This window comes from Mirounga angustirostris, unplaced genomic scaffold (genome assembly GCF_029215605.1).
Source record: "Mirounga angustirostris isolate CCGP_5_RB_7025 unplaced genomic scaffold, mMirAng1.0.hap1 SCAF_1, whole genome shotgun sequence".
NCBI classification, from domain to species: domain Eukaryota; kingdom Metazoa; phylum Chordata; class Mammalia; order Carnivora; family Phocidae; genus Mirounga; species Mirounga angustirostris.
In genome coordinates, this window is record NW_026991709.1 from 82,210,604 (window position 1) to 82,229,674 (window position 19,071).

The 19,071-nt window shown below is 43.7% G+C and overlaps 2 protein-coding genes across 16 annotated transcripts in view; one reads left to right on the forward strand and one right to left on the reverse strand.

The window, feature by feature from the left end:
- Nucleotides 1-19,071, forward strand: part of MCF2L2 (MCF.2 cell line derived transforming sequence-like 2) — a 247,500-nt gene that overhangs the window by 145,116 nt on the left and 83,313 nt on the right. The window lies entirely within an intron of this gene.
- B3GNT5 (UDP-GlcNAc:betaGal beta-1,3-N-acetylglucosaminyltransferase 5) lies at nt 60-19,063 on the reverse strand. Of its 12 annotated transcripts, none has more exons than XM_064584727.1 (3): nt 18,907-19,063; nt 14,760-14,865; nt 60-3,704 (listed from the first exon to the last, which is right to left on the reverse strand). In XM_064584727.1, exon 3 carries the CDS (start codon nt 3,392-3,394, stop codon nt 2,249-2,251), a length of 1,146 nt encoding a protein of 381 aa, XP_064440797.1. In that variant the 5' UTR covers nt 3,395-3,704; nt 14,760-14,865; nt 18,907-19,063; the 3' UTR covers nt 60-2,248. The 12 variants fall into 12 exon arrangements, with proteins under 12 accessions (XP_064440797.1, XP_064440784.1, XP_064440817.1 ...); XM_064584714.1 differs by having other exon boundaries at nt 14,675-14,865; XM_064584747.1 differs by lacking the exon at nt 18,907-19,063 and adding an exon at nt 18,102-18,297.

Below are 19,071 nucleotides of genomic sequence, written 5' to 3' on the forward strand. Positions count from 1 at the left end.
AAGTGACCATCGAGGCTGATAGTTTATTTTCCCTTTGTTGACGATTTTTGAGACAGCCCTGCATTAGAGCACCGAAAAGTTTTTTCCTTCTTTTTTTAAAAGGCTGGAATCCTTTTATTTACAAATATTCTTCTCAGTACTTTAAATCCAATGAAGGAAGCATCTAGCAATTTCCTTCTTATTAAAAAAGGAAGTGCCTTCATATTTCCTTTAAATTTAACTATGTTCCATTCTATTCGAAGCAAAAATAAAAAGATGAACACAGTTGAGGAGAGCTCTTTTGCAAATAAATAATTGTTTCACAAAAGTATTGCTGTAAACAAGATCATTTCAATGGCCAGAGAGACACTTATGTTTTCAACCAATGGAAAATTTTAACAGTTACAAGTATAGATAGGCAGGGTATGTATGGCCAAAAGGCAAATGGTTATTAAAGAATCAACTAATAAAAATTAATTATAAACCAGCTTTGTCAAAATGTGATTTTGTTATCTACAGGTTTTCAAATTGGTCAGAAAATTTAAACTGTCATGACTTATAAACGCTGCACCTACTCTGAAACTACAAACCTAGAATGGCTGACACTGTAGTTTTGACATTAGTTAAAAATTCTAAATTATCTGAGCAATCAATGTAAACAAGCCTCAATTTTCAAAATAGAAAAGAAATTAACAAAAATTTCTGTAAACATTAAAAAGCTATCTGCAGAAAATTACAATATATCATCCTCCAGTTGTGCTTACCAAGAATTCTTTTAGTTTTGTTTCCTTCTGCATGTTTCAGACCTCATCTAATGACATGAGACGTCTTAGTTTTCCCTAACAGGCACCTCTGCAGAGAGAGAGGTTTTATAATCAGTTCAACTGCTTTTGCTGAAGTCACCATTTTGGACATCATATAATCCCTGCGACAATAGACATCACCTAGTTCTTTCTGTAGTGAGGGGAGGTTGTTGCATCATGACCACATTTCTATCCTTTCCTGTAAGATAAATGCAACTTACTCTTTTAGAGCTCAGCCACATTTGAACAGGAAGCTTCACAAATATTTTAAACCTCCTTCTGGTGACATTTCTGTCACTTCATTCTGCTTTCAAATGTGAAGTATTTCAAAGTTGATGACACCTCCGATAGTCATTTTGATGAAAGAACTGATTTTTTTAAAGATAAGATAGCTTTGATTTGATGTTGAATGCTCTCAGTTTTAAAACCTGACAAAGTACTATGGTTTATGAGACCTTGTTGGGGAGGTGTAGGCTAATTTTAGTCATTGTTACAATAATTTACACACTAAGAATTTTATTTTATAAATTACAGAAAAGGAGAAAAGAGGCTTTTAATGTTCTTTCTTTCTTTTTGAAGTCGTCTCCATTATTCTATTCCTCTGTGCAAACTACATTCAAATAACTACCTTAAAAACAGACCAATATTGAATATTTAAAAATCAGCTGAAAAATTCATTAAAATTGGCTGATTTCAAGTAACAATGATTTCTTCCTAGGGAAAGACCCTGTGAGTAACACACTGCCCATGATTTGTGTCATATCTAATAATCAAAAAATTCACATGAAGTACCAGTTAGGGCAGAGCGAATCACAGCTCAAATTTCACATTACACTTTGAAAAAAAGATATAAATATGTTTTAAATGACTCTAACACTATTTAGGTAAATTAGCTACATGGATGTGACAATAAGTGATTTGGCTCTTTATAAAGAAATCGTGTTACATTTTTCTAAGTCTCCTCTGAAGAACAGGAACCTTCTTTTATCAGGTTCAAGTACTTTCTCCTATGCCAATCCTCCCCTGCCCCCACCTCCCCCAGTCAAGTGCTCTCTAATAAAAACTAATTTGTAAACCTGGTCCGACAATATATTCATTTCTTTGAAATGTTGTACTATACATTCACTTGGTATTTTCCAAAGGCAGTTACTCTAACACCAAGGCACCTTAATTAACTTCTCTATGCCTCAAATATACATGTGGCATCGAGTGAGAACTTGAATTTCCCTTTAGTTTTGTCTTCATAAACCTTTTCTAAATATGAATTCCTTGAAATGAATTTAGGCGATGAAGTAGTTAAGTTACACTGAATAGCTTCTAGAATCAAAGAAACATTCTGATAGACTGGGTTTTCAAAATATTTGTTTTTTCATACTCATTTTACTTCAGGTATCGACAAATATCTAGAGTTTTCTCCATCCATGTTTGGCTCAGTGACAGTGAAAACATACAACATTCAAGTACTGTTAGACAAAGGCGGCCCTACAAGGATACGTGTCAATATAGGTCAATTTGCAAAGGAGAACTATCTTAATTATCCTGCAGTATATTTGACCAAAAAACCCTTTCGAAATCATTCTGACTTTAGGGTCTGTGGCATCCCTCCAGAGGTCCTGAAGGTCTTGTACGTGTCCATGAGACGTCATCATTTTATCGTAGATGCAGGGATGATAAGGAGTTTTGCCTTCCCCGGAGAAAAACACATGGTGTTGTGGCACTATCCCCATTTTATTGGCACAGAGGCCCATGAACACATCATCTATGTAAAGACTAGAATTAAGTGTCTGTGACGCCTCGTGGACTTTGGCGGCTACGTCGCTGGAGATCACATAGGCAGCCCCAGCAGTATAGTCAGGGTAAGCCGGCCACTGGTACATTTCATAGGGGACATAGTATTTGCTGCGTTTGTCTCTCACAGGAGGAGCACCACGATGAACCCGACCAATCCAGAAGTCCTGAACACCAATTTTTCCTAAACTTTGAAGGTACTCAATAAGATTTGGCATATGAATAAATATGTCATCATCAGCAGTCATAAGGAATTTGGCATGAGGACAAAAGCTGTTTGCCCAACTGAATTGCAGAAGTAATTTGAGAGTAAGATTATAGAAAGAATCAGCAAAGTCTTGCTGGATTAGATCACTGTACATTTGATCTTCCCAGACCAGTTTTCTTTGCAGTTCTTCTCTTGTCAGTGGGTTAGAAGGTGTTCCTAAAGCAAACAGAGTTCTGATGTTGGCATTAAGTTGAGACTGAACATACTTCTCATTGCCCCACGTTTTTCTAATTGCGGAACGTCGATCGTAGTTTTCGGGAGCAGTTTTTACAAACAGTAACAGGAGGATGTCTTGTGCCTGACACTTCTCCTCATGGTTAATCAAGTACTGGTAGCGAGGAGCCCCATCCGCACTATGCTTAAGAGACAGGCTATCGTTCACAAAGTCATAGCTATTTATGAGGTATCTGTAAGAGTAGGACTTCATATGGCTCACAATGTGATTATCGATGGGTCCCCAAAAAAACATGAGGCTTAGTATAAAACAAGTGGCAAATAACTGCATGAACTGCCATTTTTTGACTCTTCTGCCACTCACAAACATTCTGACATCCATGCAGCTCTGTTTTTACTTAAGGTCGGTTTTAAATGGGCGCTTGCCCCTTCGAGACCATAGAACTTGGTATTGTGTAGAACAGATGTCCATCTTAATACATGTTCATCATTAAAAAAAGCAGGAGCTCCTTGTTTCACAAAATACTTTCTTTTCGTACCATTTTTTCTGAGATTGTGGGAGAGTGGAATGCACGGTAGGAGGAGGACACGGGCACGTCAGAATGTTTCCACACCGGCATCCGTCGTTGCGTTAGGTGACTGGCCTCGTGTAGCTATTCCATGTGCTTCCTTCTGTGAGAGTAAAGTGCCACCTGTTAGAGTCAGGAAGAAAAGAGATGACAAGTGAGTGGGTGAGAGTGACCAAAAAGAAAGAAACTACTTTTCATTCCCTAAAAATGGAATGTAACTTGCCCGATGTGAACAGAAGGTGATGAGGCAGCTAGCGTTTAGCAGAGGCATACAGATATTTATTTTTTGGTGGGGGTGGGAGGAGGATAGGGAAAGGGAAAGAACCACTCACCCTCCACTGTCCTCCCCTTCAGAATACGGGGCCCTTTCCTCGTCTCAACCTTAAAAAATAAAAAGCCTCCCAAATGGCTATCAGCCTATACACTTTAAGTTCACAATCTCACGTGGGTGTGTCCAGGTATATATTGATCCACGGTGCAGCCAGGATGAAAGTAGCTGCAGGGACGCCTTGTTTTATGGCACTTTGCAAACACTGCCTTTTTCACAAGTTGAAGGTTTGCGTCAAGCAAGGGGTTGCCATTTTTCCAAAGCATTTGCTCTCCTCATGTCTCTGTGTCCCGTTTTGGTAATTCTCATAATACTTCAAACGTTTTCATTATTATATTTGTAATAGTGATCTGTGATCGGGTGATTGTGACTCGGCGGTAAAAGCTTGGAATGATGGCTAGCATTTTTTAGCAATAAAGTATTTTTTAATTAAGACATATTGCCATTTTTTAAGACATAATGCCATTGCACACTTCATAGATTATAGTATAGCGTGAACATAACTTTTATATGCACCGGGAGATCAAAAAATTCATTTGACTCGCTTTATCATGATATTTGCCTTATTGCGGTGGGTCTAGAACCAAACCTACAGTGTCTCCAAGGTTATGCCTGTATATAGTTCAAGGCAAAATAGATGAATGATGAACAGAAAGTTCCTAACAGTTAAAATTCATTAAAGCTTGCCCCAGACAAGACAGGAATAAGAGTAAGATTTTGTTTTAAAAAATCAAGATTTGTAAATCAAGGAGTTGAGATACATTTTCTTTTCTTTTTTTTTTTTTTTTTAAAGATTTTATTTATTTATTTGACAGAGAGACAGCGAGAGAGGGAACACAAGCGGGGGGAGTGGGAGAGGGAGAAGCAGGCTTTCCACTGAGCAGGGAGCCCGATGCGGGGCTCGATGGCAGGACCCTGGGATCATGACCCAAGCTGAAGGCAGATGCTTAACGACTGAGCCACCCAGGCGCCCCTTGAGATACATTTTCAAAAGCATGGCCCAAACTCTCTGTAACCAAAATGGCTTTGTGAGACCCATATCTATATAGTCATCTTTTTCCTGTTCTTTTTCATCTGGAAACTCAACAGGCACCTCCAATTTAGCACGTTCAAGCCAGGAAGCCACAGGGTTATAGCCAAAAAGCACTGTCTTTGTAGTCCAGCAATGTGAACTTCCACTGCTCTGTGGCATGCATCTAACCCAGAAATTGGAAAAGCCGACCTAACCCCAATTAACTCTGTCTTCATGCAAGTTAAATGGGAATATACATAGATATATAGATAGAGCGAGGTCAATAGATAATTACCTGGCACACAGGGACACTCAAATGCCATTTCTAACCCCTTCTACTGTCTTCTCCCCTAAAACCTGCTGTTGCCATTTTCTCTTTCTTTGTGTCTGACTGCACTTCATGCATCTCTGCCAGAAATCTGAAAGTCCTCATTTTCCTCCATTCCATATCCAGTTACTTAATCCTGTGACTTGCTTGTTCTAAATCTCTCTTCACCTCTTCCTGTTATCATCACTTCTCACCCAGACCAGTGCAGCCGCCAAAATGATCCCTGACCAACCCATCTTCTACCCTATAGAGTGACCTTTCTAAAACTCAGATCTAACCGGGAGGCAGACTGAGCTCCTTCACCCCCTTCAGATGCTCTCTACTAGTTGTCGGCACCAAAGTATTGGCTGGAAGCTGGGCCGTGCTAGCTATTTCACACACGGCAGCCTGTGTCCCGGTGGCCATCTTATGTGTGGCCTGGCAAGCCCTGCTCCCCTTGCTAATAAGAAGTATACTAATCTTCACTAAATTCTACAGGCATCCTTTTCTGGGAAGTCAGAGTTGGGGCCACCCTCCAGCACTACCACCAAAGATTATTCTTATCCGCATTACCACAGCACATTCTTGCACTCATGCTCCTGGACTGACTTTTTAATTTATCTGCCTCCCCCAATTACACTGTGAACTCCGTGATGTAAGGCCCGATGTCGTAGACACGCTACCCTCAGCATCCAGGTCAGTGTCTGACCTGACACCCGGTAGGCGTTCTCTGAATGTCAGTGCAAAGAACCATGGTGGGGGTGGAGTCCCTTTCACTCTAACAGCTGGTCACTTGGGAGGAACTGGGGTCAGGAGGCCCAGTCAGTCACATGTCCTCCCCTTTCTTCCATGACTAAGAGACAGCACTTCCTGTCTTCAAGGACTCTGACCCCAGCGCTTATCCGAAGTAAGATACATCCTTTTGCCTGGGGAAGTAGTCTCCCCTCAGGGTTAACATAGTCTCCTGAGCTTTCAACAGATTGACAGGGAAAAGACCATGCAAGCTCCACTCAGTCCAGGCTCGCTGGGTAGCTGGGCCCACAGAAAAGGCCCTGCTTTTGAGCCCAAAGAGCTCAACCTCAAATCCCCCACCCTTCAGCCCTGCTATGAAACCAACTGCATACACTGAGAGCACCCTGCTCTACGGGCCTAACCTTGGCTGTGGGACTTCCTTCCCAACTTCTGGCCCTTTACATACAGCTGTATTACCTATCTGCCGAAGGTACTCCATGTTGGGCTGATAACAGCAAAGACCAGGCATGCAAAAGTCCAAAGAGTATGGGAGATCAGAGCCAACCCTCATGGAGACTTTGTTCAGAGATAATCTATCTCATTCCCTAGGGCACAGGTTTTTAAAACTTGCTAGTGCCTCTCAGAAAGTCACAACCAGTATTTAAAAAAGAAACAGAAAAAGAACAAAATAGAGAATGGCCTACTGCACTGAAAGTAGTTTAAGTATCCTTCTGTGAAACTTTCAGTTTTATGTATACGTGCCTCCAGGTTGTAATGTAAAATGTATTTTTTGTGTGTGGGCTTTACCATCAAAAAAGCAAGAAATACTACTCTTAAGGGATAGATCAGTATCAGTAATTTCCCCTCTTGGTTTGGCTGGTCATGGTGGACCGAATCCTCTAGAGTAGAATGGAAAAGACAGCGGAAAACATCAGTTTCTGATGGTAGCATCTGCCTAAACTTTGCAGAATCACTTTCATGGGGGGGGTGGGGGCGGGGGCTCTTCCTCTCAGTCTAAACAGTGCTCGCTTAGATAAGGGTCCCCCGGTGAGGGCAGATATCCCCTTCTGCCTCTACAACCGGAGGCTTAATGCAAAGCAGCAGGGAATTCTTTTTTTTAATTTTATTTTATTATGTTATGTTAATCACCATACATTACATCACTAGTTTTTGATGTAGTGTTCCATGATTCATTGTTTAGCAGCAGAGAATTCTTAAGGGCAGATTTTACGATCCCATAACTGTTTAAGAATTCTAAGAAAATTATCAATTGAAACTAATCTGCAGTTTTTCTATTCCAACAGACCCTGGCAAAGAGACAAAGAGGAGAGTAACCTTTGGAACCACAGGCAAAGCTAGCTTCTCATTTCTGAGCAGTTGCACTCATAATGTTGCTATGTCAGCTTGCTTTGCACCTATTCCCAGTTTACGAGTCTGAGTGTCTTGCTAGACAATCAGCCCACAGGCCTGACTCCTCCAACACCCACATAAACACTTGACTCACAGAGGCCCTAGTATCTCTCCAATGAATGGGGCCTATTACTCCTCTGGTTGGTGTGTTCTGCTCACGTGCATTTTAGCAGCCACCCCAGAACATGCATTTATCCCCCTGCTCCCCACCCCTGATGCATATGGATTTACCTTATTTCCCTATATTTCTTCACCTGTTCCCCATTGACCTCCAAGAGTCAAAACAGTTCCTGAAAAATGACAAAGAACCTGTTGCAAAGCCAACAACCCACACTACTTATTTAGGTTCAGAACAGCATGTGAAAATCTAAAACAAGATTTCTCCAACCTCAGCAGCTTGAATTGTTTAGCTATCATTTATACCAATCATAACCAGAGCCCACTGATAGGACTGATGTGATGAGGGGAAGATTGGGAAAGTTGAACTACTCTTCCGCAGTACCTAGTTTCTCTTTTATAACAAAAGAACACCCCAATTCCTCCAAATTGAACATAGTCACTAGGCAGCATTGGCCAACCAAAAGCAAAATGCACCTCCATGGTCTAAATTCATGAATTACAACCAAACAGTGTTGCCCACCAGCCCTGGCTTTGCTGATGGGTACCACGCACATGCCATCGACACCCACTCTTCTGGTTCACACAGAGCCTTGAAGCTCATCTAAAGCACATCTTCCATCTTCCGCCTTCAAAGGGCAGGGGAGGGGACTGACTGCAGAGAAAGCCACAGGCCTGCCCGACCTGGAGAAAGAAAATGCTGGGCCTGGCAGGAAACAGAGGAGCCAGATAATGCCCGTGAGCTCAGGAACCATCCCCACCAGAACGCTGTGCTTGCAGCTTCCTTTATGTGCATGCTGCGCGGCTCAGGGACCAGGCCACAGGCTGCAAGCCCCAGGGCTGCCCCCGCTTGGGGCCACGGTCGTTGTGTAACCTTGGGCCACCCTCCCTGCACTCTGATTCGGTGACTTCATCTGCAGATCGGGGGTGAATGTCCATGTATTGTTACTGAGAGGATGTAAAAAACACAGATGACTTCAGAGTCTGCTGGAAATAGGAAACAGGAAAGACCATAGGCGAGAACAGGACAACGAACTGCTCAGAGAGAATGCAGACAGTCCCTGACTTACGATTTTTTTATTTTATGATGGTGTGAAAGCAATATGCCCTCAGTAGAAACCATACTTCAGATTTGGAATTTGGATCCTTTCCCAGGCTAGTGATAAGCCATACGATACTCTCTGGTGATGCTGGGCAGTGGCGGTGAGCTGCAGTCCCCAGTCAGCTGGGCAGTCATGAGGGTAAGCAGCCGCTACACTTAACAACCATTCTCTTTCTTGCTTTCAGTACAGTATTCAACTACATGAGCTATTCACCAGTTTAGTATCTAATATACTTGGCGTTAGATGCTTTTGCCCCACTGTAGTCTAATATAAATGTTCTGAGCACGTTCAAGGTAGGATAGCCTAACCTATGATGTTTGGTAGGTTAGGTGTATAAATGCTTTTTTGACCTCCAATATTTTCAATTTACAGTGAGTTTATTGGGATGTCACCCCATCCTCCGTTGAGCAAGACCTGTATGCAAATATTTGGAATATAACTTGGGTTTGCTTCTATTTGGATTGAAAAGAAGGAGCAGATACTCTTAATATTCTCTTTCCTAATAGAGAGAAGTAGCCAGAAAAATAAAGAATAGAAGTAGAACAGGAACATCAGAAAAGAAGGTGGCTGACCCTACCTCAAATGCTTTTCAGTCTAGGAGCTGTGCTCCACAGTTACTCAAGAATATTTCACAAGAGAACTCTTTAAACTCTTCCGGAAAAAAACTAGGGATTACAAGTTACCCTACATGACCCCTGATTTTTTTTCTACTTTGCTCTCGCTGGTAACCCATTTCTTTGTTGGGTCTACTTTAGTGATCTTAAAATATTATACAAAACCTGATAAAAATGTTGACGTTTTAATCAAGAGAGCGAGGCCTGCACTTCAAATTCAAGTCAAACAGCCTCAGTGTTCAACGTTTCAACAAATGCTACAAGTATGTGAGGATCTGCTATGGAATCGTTATGCCAGTTGGGCGTAGTGAGAGTCATGTAGTAGTATTTTATAGTCCCCTCTCTGAAAGCATCTGCAGTCTAGCTGAGACAAGACTCATGATGCCCACTTGAAAACTCAGTTCCCATGGACAACAATCAGCAGATCAAAGACAAGTGCAGACAGTGTCACAGAACTAATTTAGACAATACCAACTCCAGGCAAAAAAGGCAAGTCCCTGGTAATAGAGATCAGTGACAGCAGGATAGCAGGGCCTGAGGAAAACAGGATTTAGGTGGTTACAGGAAAAGAAGCAATCTGTTTCAGGCAAGAAAGGAAAAAAATAACAACAGCAAATACTTGAGATACAAGCATGTATTTGAAAGCAGGGAGATGGGGCCTGCTTATGGGGAACCTTGAAAATGGGGCAGAGGAGCCATGAGTGCCAAGGGCAGCAAGAGGTCACCCAAGTTTCAGTTTTTGTTTTTAATGATAACTGCCTTGTCAATATGGACTAAGCGTTACGGGAAAGGGACTAATCTGGTGGTGGCACGCAGGATGGATGCGTGAAGCCTGGAGATAGGGCCCCCTGGCTCCCTCGGGGGCCTCACGCTGAAGCAGAATGAGGTGAGGAGGGCCTAGTCTAGGGTGGTGGAAGTGAGGAGGGAGGTCAGGGGTAAGGAAGACCCTTTCGAGAAAAACAAACCCAGCGCTACCTGCTGAGTGGCCTGGGATGGGAGGAAAGGAGGAGAGGGAAATCTAGTCTCCAGCATTAGCGACACAGCGGAGGGGAAACTGGTTTCCCGAGTTCGGAGTGAGGAGGGAGCGTGTCTGGGTTTGGGCTGGTGTGGGGCGGGAGGGAGGTGCCCGAGAGACAGCAGGTGGAGCAGTCCAGGGGGGCAGGTGAGGCTGGAGGAGGCAGCGGGACCGCAGAGGCGGGAGCGCTCTGAGCCTAAGGAAGGTGGCCGCTGTGGGGCCAGTGAGCCTCCAGTACCAGAGGAGCAGAGGGGCCCCGAGGCAGTAAACGCCGGGAAGGAGGAGCGGGAGGAGGCAAAGGCAAAGGAAGCCATCTTATTTTACTTTATGCGCGCATGTATGCGTGCGTGCGTTTTACTTTACACGTGTGTGTGCGTGCATTGTTTTACTTTATGCGCATGTGCGTGTGTATTTTACATTATGCATGTGTGTATGCGTGCGTGTGCATGTGTTTTATGCGCATGTGCGTGTATTTTACTTATGCGCGTGTGCGTGCATGCCTGCATATATTTACGTGGCATCTCAATTTATTTGAACAGGTTTGAATTCAAGGACTAAGTAATATCTTTTGACAAATGAAAGAGAATATTGTACAAATTCCCTAAAACTTCAGATGGTTATTTCTTCTAAAAAGGAACTATTTCAAAGGGCTAGTTCAGGGGCTCTTGGTGGCTCAGTCCTTAAGCCTCTGCCTTCGGCTCAGGTCATGATCCCAGGGTCCTGGAATCGAGCCCCGCATCGGGCTCTGGGCTCAGCGGGAAGCCTGCTTCTCCCTCTACCTCTGCTGCTCCCCCTGCTTGTGCTCTCTCTCTCTGTCAAATAAATGAATAAAATCTTAAAAAAAAAAATAAAATAAAATAAAGGGCTAGTTCATAGAAAGTTGAGATGGGGTAAGGAATGGGTAGAGGGTGATAGAGGGCAGGACAGACGAGGCTTGTGGTGGCGCTCTGAGCGGGAGGAGAGCCGTGGGGCAAACAGTGGGCCCTGTGCTGGAAGCCAGGAGGGGAGAAGTGGGGGTGGGTGGAGCAGGGGAGGCCTCTTCCAGGAGGAGCAAGGTGAACTAGAGAAAGCCCTTGGGTTTGAATTCAAAATGTATCTGTTTTTGTTTCCAACTGTATGTTTCTTGACCATTGTTTCTGGCATTGTTGTAATATATCACCAACATCTAATCTTAGAGAAACTATATTTCCAAATCTTACTTAGCAGATCTGCAACACTCAGAAGTCTAAGGGGCCCTTATGTTATGACCTGTATGCCATTTTGTTCCCATAACCTCCCACACACTCAAGACAACTTATCAGCAAGAAAGTCATTTAAGTGGCTTCATCTACAACTGCATTTCCTCTGAAATGTCAAATTCCAGTCCGCTCACTCTCCAGGCAGTTGGCTCTTCAACCACAGCCTCTAAATATTCACCCCGAATCCTCTGCCCACTCTTATCTGCTCCCTAACGCTCCCACCCCACCCAGCAGTCTCCTGACCTTCCTTCTTCCCCACCTCCCTGTCTCAGATGCAGAATCATCTGGCACCTTTGCCCTCCTCTCCTTGGTTCCTGCTCTTCTACCCAACAACCCCAGACCTCGGGTCTCTCCTGCCTTCTCTACTTCTACAACACCTGCCGGGCAGACGGCATCACTACAAATGGCACTATCTAGCTGTGGGCAGAGGGCTCGATGCTGTGTGAGCATCCTTCACTTGTCCTGGACCTTCTCTCTCTCCTGTCCCCTCATCAGCCATGCTCCATCTTCCCCCTCTTCCAAGGCCTGTGCCTCTCACTCTTAGCTGATGGCCTCACCTCCTGCCTCACAGAAAAAGGAGAAGACATTACACGCATTGTCCCTTCTCATCCCCACATGGGCCTCCTCTTCCCGGATCCCCAGGCTGGCCAACCCTCTCCCCATCCCCTCAGTAAAGCACACTGACTACTGTCAGGAGAGGCAAGGGGGGGGGGCACTCATTTAGGGCACAAAATTAAAAGTCATAAAAGTATAACTATAAACTAAGGATGCTCCTTCAGTAAGTCAGTTTAAAAAAAAAAAAAAAGCCCGAGTACTTCAACCTTTTATATTTAAAGTTGTATTACTTATAGTCCCATATGAGAGCTTTGGGTTCCTGTCCAGGCATAACTCAAAGGAGAGAAATATGACATTTTCTGTCCATCTTTAGGTGGCACTTTGTTCTACATTCCAAGTATTGTTTCCCTGGCTTGTTCTAATCATCTTTTCCCCTTAAAGAGAGCTAGGACCATTCCTCAAGAGCCAAGTTGCCATATTAAAGGAAATCAGGTTTAGCCCTAAATTTACAGGAAAGGCGATAATTTGATCTCCTACATTTTTCTTAGTTAAATTCGTTACAGTCATTGGTGATGAGTAACACAACTGGGTACTGTTTAGTAGGAATTGCGTATTCTGTTTGCTCAAAAAGGAAAGAAACAACCCAAAATTTGAACTTACAACTCACATTTTAAGTGTGAAAAATTAAATATTACCTCAATTGGTATTTTATTAATTCATATTTGAGTGTTTCCAATACAAGGCGTGTAAAAAGGGAAAAATTCTACCCGTTAGCTTTCTTTAGGTGTTTTTGTGGTTGTGACTCTAGCTATGAAAATTTAGCTTAAGCCATTGGCAGAGATTAGAAGCCATTTAGAGTTGTTATCCATCCACAAACAATACATTTATAGAGTTAGTTCTTGATTCAGTGTTAGCCAAAGACTTTAAATTCCAACTTTTAGCAAGCATGGATGTGGGCCAGAGGGAAAAATTAGTTGTAAAACCTACAGTGTGAATCTAGTAACAAGTTCCCCACCTATATAAACTAAATTGTATATTTCTTTATAAGTTAAACATGGGTGTAGATTTCTGTTTGCCGGTTATAGGAAAAAAAAAAAAAACAAGGAAATACCAAATGAACAAACAAGTAAAGACAGGCCCTAAGTAAAAACAAGCACTAAGGAAACTGGTGGTGAGGGACTATAGAGTATTATTATATTTCAGAGGAGTTATATTTTAAAAGTCACTGAAAATTCCCGGTAACAGAATTTGAAACAAACCAAAAAGCAGAAATACAAAGTAGGTTCAGAGCTGTCAAACATTTGCTTTTCTAAACTTGGCCTTCTGTATTCATTCCTGAGGCATAGTTGTTTGTGTTGACAGGGAGTCTTGCTCTTTTAAATACAATTCTTGTCAGTTTTATTCTTGCCGAGTTAAGAAACAAGCTTCTCCTTTTGCCCACTCTAGCAACAGTTGCTAACATGGGAGTGTTTACAATGCTCTGGGCTTTGTTCTGACTGCTTTAGGTCTATAGAAACTCTTTAAGCCTCACAGCAACCTATGAGGGAGAAAGCTCTCCCTGTGTTGCAGGAGAAACTGAGGCACCCTGACATGGGGCTGACCATGTAACCTCCAAAATTCCAGAACCCGTGGAAGCTCAGGAGCCGCTGATGGGTTCCAGGTCCTGTCTCTGAGCTCCGCACCTGCCTTCCTCCCTGGCACTGGCCAGCCGCTTTTCCTGGAGCTCCCATTAGGATGGGAGGGCAGGGAAGTGAGTAGGGCAGGGCCAAGAGAAGCACCCAAGAAGGCAAAGAATCTGCTTCCCTGAAGTCTGGAGTCATTTACATTTTATTATCACCTGCATTTTGTCAGAGCTTGTTCTCACTCTCTTTGTAACCCACCCTTTCTTTAACCTTCCGTCTCAATTTTCCCTCCTTCCTTTTCCTGGTCCCAATAGCATAAGAGAATAGGCAAAAGTGACCTTGTGAGTTTGTGTCCTTTGGGTACAGAAAGTCTTTCCCCCACAAAGAAGACTGGGGGATTTAAGGGCAGAAGGGGGTCAAAAAGAGGTGAGAAGGAGGGAAGGAGAGGAGAGTAAAAAGTATAGGACTCAGAGAGGATGTTTCAAGCAACTATTTGATGAATAAGTTTTGGATGAAATGAAAGGTACAGCTGAGGTAAAATTATGATATGAAAATAGTGATTTAAAAATAGGGTGACAGGGGCACCTGGGTCGCTCTGTCAGTTAAGCATCTGACTCGTGATTTCCGCTCAGGTCATGATCTCAGGGTCATGAGATCGAGCCCTGCAGTGGGCTCCACGCTCAGCGCGGAGTCTGCTTGAGATTCTCCCTCTCCCTCTGCTCCTCCCCGATCCCCTTTTGCCACACTCGCCACACATGCGCTCTCTCTCTCTCTAAATAAAAATAAATAAAATCTTAAAAAAAATAAAAATAGGGTGACACTATAACCTGGTATATACCTATCATGTGAGCTAGACATAAGCTTCTTGTCCAATGGCAGCTCATATGCCCCATTCTAGATATTGTATTTGGAAATAACATTTGATTGAGGGTTTACAGAGTGCAAAAAATAATGGTGTAAAATGTTAGAGGTATATATAACATTTCTGTCTCAATCAACATTTATTATAATAAGTTAACTAGCATTTATTAAACACCTACCTGTTCCAGGCATTATGTTGAGCAGCCCTGAAAGTAGGTAATGCCTACATTTAATTAATTCAACAAATATGAATTTACCACATACTGTGTAGTAGGCCACGGGCAGGATGCAGGGAAGGCGTCAGAGATGTTTCCAGTGTAGAACCCCCTAATGGAGTAAGCAAGTGTTCTGGTGCAATTGGAATCTGGACCTGATTGAGGCACATGGGTAGAAAAACCAAAGAGTTTTAGAACATGAACAAAAATACACTTATATTCTGTTGCTTCCATTTACTGGTCACATGAGCTTGACTTCTCTCTAAACCATGTGCCACAGTCTTTTCTGAGGATCATTTGAGACCATTTATTTGACAAAGTGTGGTCCATATCAGGTGTTCAATCTATGCTAATTTCCTTTCTCTAGAAATTGTTCATGCATCTGTACCATGATGGTTTAGTTAGTAGCTGATATTCTTTAGGGGTTAATTACCTTTCAAAATGATAAGCTATACATTAATATTCTTCTCAAAAAATATTCATTAGATAAAAGTTTTTAAAAATACTAATCTGATTGCTAAGGGGCACTTAACACATCCCAAATACTGGTGAGACTGAGAATGGAAGTATCATTACTAATTGGCTGAACATGCCTTTCTATTATCTTTGACAGGAAAGAACAATATGGTTCCCACAAGCACTTAAAAAAAAAACAAAACATTTCTACAAAGATGACACAACCAAAAAATTATAAGGCCCTGTAAATTATGGAGAAGGAAACCTGAGCTGAGTCAGCTTTTTAACTTGCTCTGCCTAGAGCACTATCAAAAAGTTGCAGAAAAAAATTGTAGGAAAAGGAATAAAGAGATAAAATACGAAATCTTAGGTGGATCTTAAGCCGTGTAATAGTATTTTGAACTTGGGACTTTTAGGGGCTTATTGCCTGCAGACATGGTAGAACATTCCTTTCTGTAGAAAACTGGCTTCTAGGATCAAAGCCTTCACTATAGAATATAAATAAATCTTAAAAAATAAGTTACAGATGAAAGCCAGTCTCAGAGTTTCCAGCACTGAAATGTAAAAAAGCACTTTTGTTTATTCTAAGTTTATATCTCACCCGATCAAGTTAAGTTTCTTACCTTTCAGTACGAAGATTCTTATATCTCCTATATATACGCATACTATAAGAAAAATATCCTGGATTTACATTGTTCTGGCTAAATCTTTGCTGGCAAATGGAAGAGCTCTTATAATAATTTGCTGTTACTTAATTTCTGGAACATAGGCACAATATATGCAGCTCCTAACAAGATTATTCTAACAATGGAATAAAATAATGGCTATGGAAATATTCCAAAAAAGGTATAATGTGCTATAAAATGCAAAGCTTAGAGCAATTCAACTGAGCATGTACAAAATTCCAAAAAGATAGGCTACATCGTTACTTTGAGAAGAGACCACTTCTTCTGAATTTCTCCCAGTTTCTTCCCACAACACCCTAAAGTTCTGTTATGTAGATTATGGAGCAGTTGGTCCTCAAAAAGAACTCCTCCTACCATTTGAAAGTCACCAAATGCAGTGATTCCAGCCAAAGTGACCCATTTTAAAAGATGACCCATTTCAAAACCCAAGAGTTATTATTCAAGCTGTTCTATATTTAAGAATTAGAAAGTTATTTTACTTTCCTACAATCTCCTTATTTATAAAAGATTGCTTTTATAAAAGGGGAATTTGATCTCCATTTTAATGAAATATAATGTGACGTTTTTACTTGCTAGAGCCTGCAGTTTATTTTGAAAATTATTTTCTACCTTCTGAGGTTTGGGGGTCTTTTTTTGTTCGGGCAGGGCATTTATGTGTAATATCATTTATGCCTCCTAATCAGGCATGCCCTAATGAGGGCATTTCTCACTTCCTCAGAAACAGCTTCTCTGAGCTTTAGCTTGAACTTTCCCTGTCATAACGCTCATCCCCATCAGAAGGTGTCAGGGTGAGCCCCAGGGGAACTGAGGTGAGTTAGAGGGAGTCAGCCTCAGCTTTAGCCTCCCAGCGCTCAATAATGGAGGGTGCCTGTAGGAGCAGGAGGAGGGAGGGAGAGAAGGAGCAGGAGAGAGAAGGGTCGTATGAAGTATATAATGTAAACATTTCAGGTATCGAATTTATCTTGCTTTAAACTAATAATTAAAAAAGAGTTGACCAAACAAAGCAGTCCCCCCTCCCCCGTGACAAGATGTAAAATCTACCATTAAGTTTCTTTTGAGAAAGTTGAAACCTCGGCTGCTCATCACCTATCTCCCTTTCAGAAAGTTCAAGAGGGGATCTTTTCAGTGCTACCCCTGAACACAACTACCTTTGAGCATCCTTTTCTGGGTCAATTTCAGTTTCTCACATCCCTCTCCCTTCCCCCATAGGGACCAGGCAAAGTTCCCAAAATAAAGGCACAGAGGAACAAATCCAATTCTAACGGATGTACTTTCATCAGAGAATTACCCTAAATATGAGCTACAAGCCACCAGCAGCCACTGTGCTGTTACAACATCGGTGTCCCTTTAACATGACCCATAACCTATGAAAACCAACACTGGGTCAGAAAAAATATAGGCTGTGTAGTCAGAATCGGATGAAAAGTTACTACTTTGACCTATATTGTATCTGAGTAAGCAACCGGCTGTCACTTCGGGTTACAAAATAAAATTCGGCAATCAAAAAAGAGTGCCCAAGACCTACCGGTAACAAGAGGTCTCCTTTCCCAGTTCCCCCTGCCCGCCCACTTCCTTGTCTCCATTTCCCTAGTTAGTTACTCGCCGAAAGTTTCCCCAGTCTGGCGGCTTCCGAATTTCCAGCCCGATGCAGGCTTTCTACCCGAATTCCCTCCTGCAGCCCAGGGATGGCAGCACGGTTGGGGAACCCCATCCGAAATCCGGGGAGCGCAGGGCGCGACGTTCGCCCGCGGGCTCCCGCGCTCCGGCCCGCCTCGGTATCCCCGCGCGGCGACCGCCTCGCCGGAGCTCCCCGGAGGAGGAGGAACTCTCTGGGCCCCAGGGAGGCAGCTATGCTAACCACTATACCACCAACGCTCCGGCTCTCCGGGCCCCAGGAAACTTAACCCCAACTGGAGCTCCGGGGCCCCCAACCTACCTGCCGCACCCGGGCGGCTCTCGGCCCGGGGTGTCGGCTGCCGGGCGCCCGCGCCCGCCAGCCAGAGCGAACAAAGACGCTGCGGAGAGGGAACGCGCCCTCCCCTTCCCCGCCGCGCTGGCGGGCGGGGGGCGGCGGGCGGCGGGCAACCCTGCCCCGTGGCGGTTAGGGCCTCCCGAGGATGGGCCGCTCGCGGTCGGGGCCAGAGCAGAGGGCCGAGGCCCGGGTTGTCTGCTCCAGCCGTGCGCCCTGGCCCGGCGCGCATTCCAACCTTAAGTCCTGGAGCCACCCAAGCGAACGGGCATGCCTTCACCTCCTCGCGGCTCTTCCCCCTTTCTTCCCCTCTCGGCCTTTCAGAGACCTCTCCTGGCCCAAAGAAAGCAAAGAGAGTCCGAGTCTTCTTTCCCGTAGCCCGAGAACTGCTCCGGTGAGGAGGCGCTGCGCAGTGGGGCCGCCGTGCCGGGCAGGGGCGGGGCAGAGGCTGGGCGGCCCTGAGCCCTCTCTGCGGACCGCGGGAGCCTGTCTCCCGTCCCCGGCACAAAGAACCGACCATCCGCGGAGCTGAGATATATCCCCTCCAAGTGTGCCAGAACGTCCCCCATTTAGTGATCCGGGAGGGAAGGCAACATTTCCACCCACGAGGGCCCTCGGCCCCAGTTAGGGTGCGGTGGGCTGCAGACCATTTTTTTTAATCGTACGATTGATTGATCGCACATATGAATTCCATATGAAACAACTGGTCTCAATACACTTTTCATTAGGAGTTAGAATTTATTAGACTAATGATCCGTTCGTTCAGAACACGCAACAGTTACGCATATACGGTGGGTAAGTTTTGATTGAGTTGCAGTTCTCTGATCATCTGATTTTCCTTTCTAGAGCCAAGAGTTCTAAGGGCAGGCTAGTCCTTTTAAAAGATCTCTTGTCACGCCACTTAATGCCTTGAGCTTCTGGGGCCTAAGTCACAACAGAAGAAAACTCCAGTTTACATCAAACTAAACTTGCTACAGCTGTTCTTTTTAAAAATACAATAGGGGAAGGATCACCCGCCCCCCACCCCCCATGATTTTACCTTCAAGCCCAGTTCAAATTCACAGAGAGCTTAAAGCAAAACTCACCAAGTCCAAGCCCAGCTCCTTAAACTCCTAAATCGGAGGTCTGCTCTCTTCCTGGCATCGGAGCGAAAGGCGGTGGTCTCAAGAACAAAACTTGCCTGCTTTAAATATTGGGCCAGCACTGGGCAGCCAGTGCTGAACTCGGCTACCTTTCCCGGGCGGGGGCGG

Bases quoted from the DNA above. Each gene is read 5' to 3' on its own strand.
- B3GNT5 (XM_064584727.1), bottom strand. From the start codon at position 3,394: ATGGATGTCAGAATGTTTGTGAGTGGCAGAAGAGTCAAAAAATGGCAG.